Source organism: Sinocyclocheilus rhinocerous, unplaced genomic scaffold (genome assembly GCF_001515625.1).
Source record: "Sinocyclocheilus rhinocerous isolate Xijiao unplaced genomic scaffold, SAMN03320098_v1.1 scaffold491, whole genome shotgun sequence".
Classification (NCBI taxonomy): Eukaryota; Metazoa; Chordata; class Actinopteri; order Cypriniformes; family Cyprinidae; genus Sinocyclocheilus; species Sinocyclocheilus rhinocerous.
In genome coordinates, this window is record NW_015625034.1 from 303,438 (window position 1) to 312,796 (window position 9,359).

Below are 9,359 nucleotides of genomic sequence, written 5' to 3' on the forward strand. Positions count from 1 at the left end.
TCCTCGCTCCATGGGCTGTTCTCGTGGTAGTGTTGAGCAGTGCTACCCTTTTATCAAAGGGTTACCTGGAATGAGCACACTATTCCTCTGAATTCGGAGTTCTCCTCTCACATGAGAAGTTGAGTTCTCTGTTTTTCCAGAGCACCTGGAACCAGCAGCATCCGGCGAATTAGGCCCTTCCTCTGCCTCTCTGATACGTTGAGTGTTTGGCTAGCTTGCGGTACGCTTACCCTTCTGATTCTACAATCGCGCTGTAGGTCGAGCCCCCTCTCATTGAGAGCTGGGTTTGTGCTCCCTCAGCTAAGGTAAACTACTGCTAGCCGTTCCAGCATTGGAACATGCTGTAGGTAGAGCTCCCTTCTCGACTGAGAACTGGGTGTGTTTCTTGCCATGCTGCGGACGCAAGCTTCAGACGAAGAAGTGGATGATGTGTTCTCATCATTCGCCTATTTATACTATAGTCGCACCGGTAGTGACGTCATGGCTGTCGCCGGCCAACGTGTTGTTGGTGTTTTTTCAATGTATGCTTCAGACACAGGACACATTGAGGCGTTCCCCATAGCGACCCCTAGAGGACGCAGTGTCCCGTTCCCTACTCAGGGAACCACGGTTACATACGTAACCTGAGACGTTTTTGAACAACAAAGTAGATACTCCATGGCGTTCATTCCTCAAAATAGATGATGTTAAACCTGAATGGAGAGTCCTGTATAAGCCACCGTTACTAAAGAGAGTAGTAGATATACAATGGAGAATTCTTCATGGCGTAATTGCTGTTAATGCTGTTGTTTCTGTTTTAAACCCTGAAGTGAGTTCTGAATGTCCTTTTTGTTTTAAAAGAGAAACCGTTTTTCATGCTTTTATGGAGTGTTCCTGGTTAAATCCTATATTTGTGGTATTAAGGATTCTTTTTGGTTGTTTTAATGAAACATTTTCAAAGGAAATTTTTGTATCATGTGATACGAGAATCGATATATGGCGCCAAATATCGATATTTTAATTACTACAATAAGGCACTCTACATAGATTTCCCTGCTCCCAGCATCTAAAAATGCATGGAAATCGTGGCCGCGCCATTTCCACCTTCTTTCCAAAGCGCTCTGAGCAACAATGAACTGAGTTCTCTATGAAGATGGAGAAAGCACGAGGAACCGAAGGATAAAAAGTTTTCCAGCCACTGTATTAGCTCTACTGCTATATATACAGAATTTTTATGGAAATGAGAACTAAAAACTGCCCCGGAACAGCTATCAGCATGGACCATAGGCACCGATCAGGTTATTACTGCAGATCGCATATTCAGTTCATGAGTAGCCTTATAATTTAACTAACTTTCTGATTTAACTAAACCCAAAACTAGTCATACAACTTATTTGCAAAAAGGTAACCTACTGCAATAACACAATCCATTTAACAAAGCGTAAAACAAATCAGAGACTCTCATTGAATGCAAAATATCATATTTATATTTAGTAAAAAATCAAGTAAGCATAGCAACATTATTCTCACCAAATCAAAACACACAAAGATAACCAAAATGTAAATAGAATTGAAGACAGATCATGAATGTCCATGAATAATGAATTAGCTGCAATGGAGTGAATAAAGTATCTGAATTCCAAGTTCTCACAATGTCCAGTGTATCCTCCATCCAAATCCTCCAGCCAATTTGATATCTTAATCCCTTTTCATGCTGTACTCAAGCCTCAAAGGTCATGGAACAGCTGTACAAAGGTGATATTTGCCTGATGAATTGAAGAGAAGACTATGTATGGTCAGAGACCATAATCCTCCAGGTAACACACAAAAAGTCCTTCTACAAAAATCAAAGAAGCCATAATAAACAAACAGTCCAACTATTATAATTCAAACACTTCCAAAACCAAAAGAGAAAATAAGTTAGACACATTTCATACTCAATATAACATCCCTTACTTTCAATTGAGCATTAAAACACAGGTTTCCCAACAAGGACTCAAGAAGCATATGGCAAGGCCATGCTTTAGCTTTTGCATGCCACATCCTCTCTACCATATGACTTGACTTATACAAAAAACATGTTGCCCTCTGCTGCCCCCAGTGGTGAGGAAGATAACAAGTCCTATAACAGGCTTGTGACTGTTATAGCCTAACCTCTCCGCTTGGATCGCAGATGGATTTGCCTCATATGAGAGTGAGAGAGCGGCGCTGGCACATCCAGTTTTATGTGAACAAAACTGGATGCTCTCCCTCTCTCTCAGATATTACAAGTGCGCGTTATGCAGTGGGCAGTGGGCACCGACCGGCAGAAACATAAATCTGCACCTATGGCATAGACGACGAAACAAAACCTCATCAGAGCCGTAATGCGGCGCAGAAGTGTGCAGTGTGTGTGCTTGCCGCGCGTCTACATTTTAAATAACGAACTTGAGTGCGCAAAAGAGGCGATGTGAACTATTTTTTCCCTGCATGTCATGTGTGTGGGGCTCCGTTTTTATGATGGAGGGGAGGAAAGGTTGAGAAAGCACTCCAGGTAAATGTTGAAATGTACCAGGATTATATATATATATCCAAGAATAAAATGATTAATTTACTTAGCATGTTAAATTTGATTTACAGAACTTTTGTGCTGTTTTCTAACAGTTTGGGCTTGAATAAAGAGAGAAAACTTGCACTTAACCTTTTCACAGGCATTTTGTTTTCATAGTTAGACCGATATCGTGATGATTCATTATATAATTGTCTAGCAATATATCGATTATCGCAGAATTGCTGTATCGTGATAGTATCGTTATCGTGAGCCATGTATCATGATTCATATCGTATCGTGAGGTACCCTGCAATTTCCACCCCTACTGTTCACACACTGTATCGACGTTTGGTATCGGAGCATTTTTATGAGTATGAGTACGATGGGCACAGTATTGAGCCCATCTCTTTTAAAAAACATTTATGGGGTAATCAAAAATAGTTCAGTGGTGCACAGTCAACAGAATGAAATTAAAGGACACTTAAAAGGCATCTTAAAGTGGTGCATGGTGTGAGCTGCTGAAAAATATTAATACACCTGACTGATGCAGAAAAATTGTGAGAGCACATCTTTTGCACACAGGCCACAACTTTTAAAAATGCATCTTGATACACACTCCTTCTGACAAAGAAGTTATTTATAATCTCAAACTTTGAGAGGGTATTAAAAGCGCTATTGTACAGCATGCTCTAATAATATCAGTGTAAAAAACTGCATAATCTGCATTTTTGAGACACTAGATGAATTCTGGGAATTTTGCCCCGTAGCTTCCCGTAAAAAAAAAAGGCATTTGCACTCTTAAAGAATGTATTTTATGTTCACTAATGCACATGCCTTCTTGGAACAATTGACTGTGATGAGACGAAAATATTTTGATGACTAAAGACAGCACTAAAGCCAACCTGAATGTACAAATATTTGTTCTGATGTCTCTGTATGTCTGACAGAGGGTGTGACTGGGTTTGATTGAGTAGCACAGAAAAGCTGGGTTTCAATAGTATCTGCAAAAACAGTGAGAGCTCTCTAGCATGCATTAGAGTTTGTCATGAGTTTAAATTTTAGTAAATCTACTTAACTCTCTACTTGTAGTTTTATTTACTACCAAGGCAAAACTTGTACTGAGAGAAGGCCAGTTTGCCATCCAAGTCTGTCAGCTCCAGTCTAAAAGTGTACCGCCTTTGCTTGGTCAACTGGAACACCAGCTCATTTCCCAACCAATGTTCTACTTTGTTTATAAGTATAAGTATAAATATAAGTATGGAGACCCAGGTGAAAAAGACGTAGTATTAAATGTATTAAAAATATACTTGAAATTCAAGTAGTATGTTTATAATACATTTGTATTCCCAACATGCTTATTTGAAGTGCAATAAAAATATATTGAATTGCATTTTAATATATTTCTAAAAAGTATACTAGAAGTACTTTTGTATTAAATATATGCTTAGTTATACTTCTAAGAAATATGCTAAACAGAAGCATACTTTTAATGTATTTATAAAAAGTATACTAGAAATACTTTGGTAATAAATATATGCTTAGTTACACTTTTGTGGAATATGCTAAACACAAGCACACTATTAGTATATTTCTAAAAAGTATAGTAGAAATACTATGTTAATAAATATATTTTTAGTTACACTTTTAAGGAATATGCTAAACACACAATATATTAAATATATTACAAATAGATTAAAATTCAACTTAAACATATCTTGAAATACACTTAATATACTTAAAGTTGTTTCAAAATAATACATTTAATATGCACTTAGTATAGTATAATTTAAATATAGTATGTATGTCGGAAAAAGCACAATTTAAATATATTTCTTTTTCACCTGGGGACACTAGGTAAGTACTGTGAATCCAGGTAAATACACCAGGTAAGTATGGGTAAGTATAAAAAAAACTATAATGTTTTATTATCAAAATAAATAAATAGGTCAATAAATAAATAAATAGACAGTGTGCAAAAAGTAACAAATTAGACTGCAGATAGATTGTAACAGTATCACGAGAATCAGAATCACTCCAAATAAAGGAAACTGCCCATAAGAAATTGTGGATTAGTTCAAATCTATGAAGATCTCAGTATCTGCAGATGACTGACCATGATGTAGAGAAAACGCAGACCGATCTATCACTTTGACATGGAAAGGGATCTTTCAGGCTATATACAGGCAGTGTATAAGAAAAAAAGTGTTTACTGAAAATATTTCAGTATATTTTTTATATAATATTTAAATATATATTTTGACAATATATGCTCAGTACATATACATTTATATTCCGATATTGTATGATATTTTATTACAGTGTATCTATTTTTTTACACACAATATATGATACTTCCTCACACACATACATCTACTTATCTATCAGCACTTCTGCCAATCTCTAGGTTTGAGAAGAGAGGGGAGGGGTGTAACCTCAAAATTAAAAGTGAATGAAGCATATATAACGCCAGCAGGAGTCATTCTTGCTTCATTAAAATAGTTAACAAACAGTTCATGTCATGTCTTCTTCATGTCATGCTGAGGAATAGATTAAATGATACATTAAAGGGGTCCTATTATGCTCTTTTACAAAGTCTTGATTTTGTTTTTGGGGTGTACTAGAACAGGCTCTCTTACTAGGTTGTTTGATAAACAGATTATTTGTCACATATTTTACATTATTACAACACCTCTCTCCCCAGTCTGGCATGAACGGCTCGAATAGTTCCTGTATCAAATGAAAGCCCGCCTTCTGAAATACGAAATGTGCTGTGATTGGTTAGCTGGGCCAGTGTGTGCTGTGATTGGCACCACTCGGCGCCTAGTCGGGAAATGTCATGCCCCTTACCATAGCCGCCTGCGAGTTTCAGTGTAAAGATTGCATCACAATCAAATCAATTTGAGCGCCATTTAAACCCGGATGATTGTAACCACTCTAAGTTCGTCTGCCTTTTGAAAGCTAGCGTGTCTCTGACATAGTGATACCACTCGTTGCCTTCTCTAGTGCAGTTCAACCAGGTCTCGTTCCATTCGTCGATATTTGTGATATCACAAATCCCGGAAAATATGCGTTGTAGTCCAAACGAGTCATTCGTTGTAGTTTTTAAAAAGATAATATAATAATATTTTTAAAAATATTTCCATTTGAAGTGGACTTTGAGCTTTTTAACTTTGCAGATATTTTTATGCTCAAACAGCAACATTACAGAATGACTAAAGTTGAAAAAGTGAAAAAGCATAATAGGACCCCTTTAAACAGTTAGTCTTTTTAATTCTTCCAATATTAACAAACATATGTCTAAAGGTGGTTGTTAGGGTGTTGTGCAGTGATGTACTCGTTCAGTGGAGAGAGAAAAAAAGAAAAGCTATTGACCAATCAGCAATTAAACCAATTAGAACTGGAACTAATCATTTACAAATATATATATATATATATATATATATATATATATATATATATATTGTAGTAGTATACTTTTCAATATATGAAAAGCAGCAATTCCTTATGTATTAGCCTATTCAGTTTAATTTAATACAAAGTATATTATTCTGTATATTTTCAATATATATTGATATGGTGTAAGGGTAATGGCATCAGTGATGCACAATATTTAATCCATGTCTTCTGTTTTTGGTAATCTGTTCCTAAATTAACCTTTTTGCTCAACACTGTTAGAATGAATTTTAAAAGAAAACAAAAATGTAAAATGCAGCAGTAAAACAGTAATTAAAGCAGTAATTAAAACAGTAAAGGCAACAGTAATTTACAATAAAAACAGTAAAAGTCCTTGCATGACACATCACAAATTGGAATTATTTAAATAATTTAGTTTCTTCTTGTTATTCTGTTATCATTCATGCACATTAGATTGTTTTGTGTTGCATTTTATGTTATTTAGTTTAGCATTTTTGTTTTCATTATTTTAGTGTCATGTGTTACCCTGATATATATTGGCATCATATTGCCTAGTGAAATATATTGTTATATGTTGTAAAATATACAGGCAATGCTAGATACTGTCTGTAATACCTGACATTGTCAGTTTTTTCTACATGTTCTACAATTTCCTCTTAATAAGCTAAACTAGTTTTTGCACAAATTCAACTTGACTACTGGTTACTTAGCCTGTGTATGTTTATTATTTTATCTATATATCATACATTTAAGGGATGTACATATTAATATTGCTTATTTATGCATTTATAATACATTTAAATACATTTATTTTAACAATTTACTGAATGAGACAAATTGACATAGATACAAGAACACTCCCTGAACATAGTACGGGTAAAACAATATAATCAAATGATTAAAGATATCCAAGTACAAGATTAATTTTTCTCTGTATATTAGTAAGGTCACATTAAATTAAATATAAGAAAAAAAATAATTTCAGGGTTTCCCAATACGTATTGCGGCCCAATGAGCCCCAATAGAGGTGATGCCACTTCCATTCTGTCGACCACTGAGAAAACGCAGCTCATTTCCTTTCTGGGTTGGATAGAAGTTAAACGAGGCCCCATTAGACTGTCCCACTTTAAATAAGCGCCCCTGATTAGTGACAAACACAAGCTCATAGATGTAACCAGAGTAGTACTTTCCAGAGATCTGAATAATTGCTTCTTTGTCGTAGAGTATCATTTCCATCGGATTGCCACTATTTACACCAACCTCTGCTGTCCAGTTACTCTCGTACCTCAGCTGGAACCTAAACAAATATGTCAATAATGTTCAAATAGTGCATATGCCATAAAGAATGACATGTACAATCTAAAATTCTATTATATAAATTAAATCACAAATGCTTCCCTGAGATAAATAATTTTTAGTATCAATTGATGAGAATACATTTTTTGTCACTCCAATTCTTCTGATATCTACTTGACAAGGTTTTTAAATATACTTTTCTAACAAAATTTTTCAAAGCCATAATTGTTATATTTTTTGGTTATTTGAAAATATGGATGATCCGGACTGTCCAGTGGTGCTTGAGGAAACTTACCCAGAGATATATCCGCCCCAGTAGTTATTGTGTTCCCAGACTCTGATGCCAGTGATGCGACCCTCGCTGGCAGTGGAAAATTCAATCCCACTGCCGTCCCCAACAGCAGGTGAGTAAGAGAAAAGATCAGGTAAAGCTGAAAGAAGGAATAATAGCTATTAAAACTGTCTTGCATGTATTTCAACTATTATTTAAAGGATTATTCAAGAAAATGAACATCAGAGCTGAAGTTACCTAAACTTAAAAAGTAAGCTGTCTTTTGTTCACATTGTATCTGTTTATCTTGGACCCTGACTTTTAACTTATTATTGTAATTATGCCAGAATTGATATTTTATCTATTAATTTATTTTAAAATGTTTTATATATTTAATATATTTACTTATTTACTTATTTGATTACTTATTTGAGCTGAACAATTGTATAATGTGTGTAATACTCACGCGCTGCCATGCCCATGGCATAAACTGCAGAGAGAATCAGGAAAAACTGCAACATTTTGGAATAAATTGCTGTGCCGCACACTCCAGGAATCTAAGGAAATCATAATAAATTAAGTATTTGTGACCCTGGACCACAAAACCAGTCATAAGTAGCACGGGTATATTTGTAGTAATAGCCAAAATACATTGTATGAGTCAAAATTATTGATTTTTATGCCAAAAATCATTAGGATATTAAGTAAAGATCATGTTCCATGAAGATATATATATTTTTTAATTCCTACCGTAAATATATCAACACTTAATTTTTGATTATAGTAATATGCATTGCTAAGAACTTCATTTGAACAACATTAAAGGAGATTTTCTCAATATTTAGATTTTTTTGCACCCTCAGATTCCAGATTTTCAAATAGTTGCATCTCGGCCAAATTATGTCCTATCAAACATACATACATCAATGGATAGCTTATTTATTCAGCTTTCAGATGTTATAATCATATAATTCACACAAAAAAGAAAGAAATATACGAATAAAGATCTAATATTTTATTTACCTGTAGACGGGTATGTGGTTGATAGGTGAAGAGACTAGTGTGTTGACTAAACCAGCTTGTACACTTTTCTGTTCGTCAGACTTTTGTTATTAGTAGAACAATATGTCTTTGTGTTTCAGTTTTCCATGACACTCCTCAGATGGAATGTTTTAGAACTATGGCATGTTTGGCATCATAATCAGAATCACAGCTACCACAAGTTTTTACTTTCAGTTTTAAAGGATACTTTTTAATATCAGAACATAATTCAAAACACCTGAACTGTGTGTCTGTTACGGTTTACAGAAAACAAGAATTTGAACCACTATTTTTTATATCTCAGTGATTCTGAATTCCTAATTAGATCAGCAATAAACTTATTAATGGGACTGATATTTGCATTCTAATCAACTGTCATTTGTATTATACAGTATGTCATATTTGCATTGCCTTTTAAAACAATAAGCCTTTTTGTGAATTCCAATTTAAATAACTAAGAACTTTGAACAACATTAAAGGAGATTTTCTCAATATTTAGATTTTTTTGCACCCTCAGATTCCAGATTTTCAAATAGTTGCATCTCGGCCAAATTATGTCCTATCAAACATACATACATCAATGGATAGCTTATTTATTCAGCTTTCAGATGTATAAATCTCAATTAAAAAACAAAATAATAATAATCACCCTTATGGTTTTGTGGTCCAGGGTCACATTTGATTTTATATCGAATGGTGTAATAATGATATTATGATGACAATGACTAAAATGCAACCAATGAATTAATTAGCTAATCTAACATACTGCTTCTAACAGATTACTGCATATAGACAAGTGCTCATCTATAACAATAAATATATATATAT

General features: G+C 34.4%; 1 protein-coding gene across 1 annotated transcript in view; it reads right to left on the reverse strand.

The window, feature by feature from the left end:
* Positions 1–6,735: 6,735 nt before the first annotated feature.
* Positions 6,736–9,359, reverse strand: part of LOC107748512 (zymogen granule membrane protein 16-like) — a 48,937-nt gene continuing 46,313 nt past the window's right edge. Inside the window, exons 2-4 of the mRNA XM_016563325.1 lie at positions 7,957–8,047; positions 7,515–7,650; positions 6,736–7,220 (exon numbers count right to left, since the gene is read on the reverse strand). Coding sequence (XP_016418811.1) covers positions 6,905–7,220; positions 7,515–7,650; positions 7,957–8,011 — 507 coding nt within the window. The 5' untranslated portion in view covers positions 8,012–8,047 and the 3' untranslated portion in view covers positions 6,736–6,904. The remainder of the gene's footprint in view (positions 7,221–7,514; positions 7,651–7,956; positions 8,048–9,359) is intronic.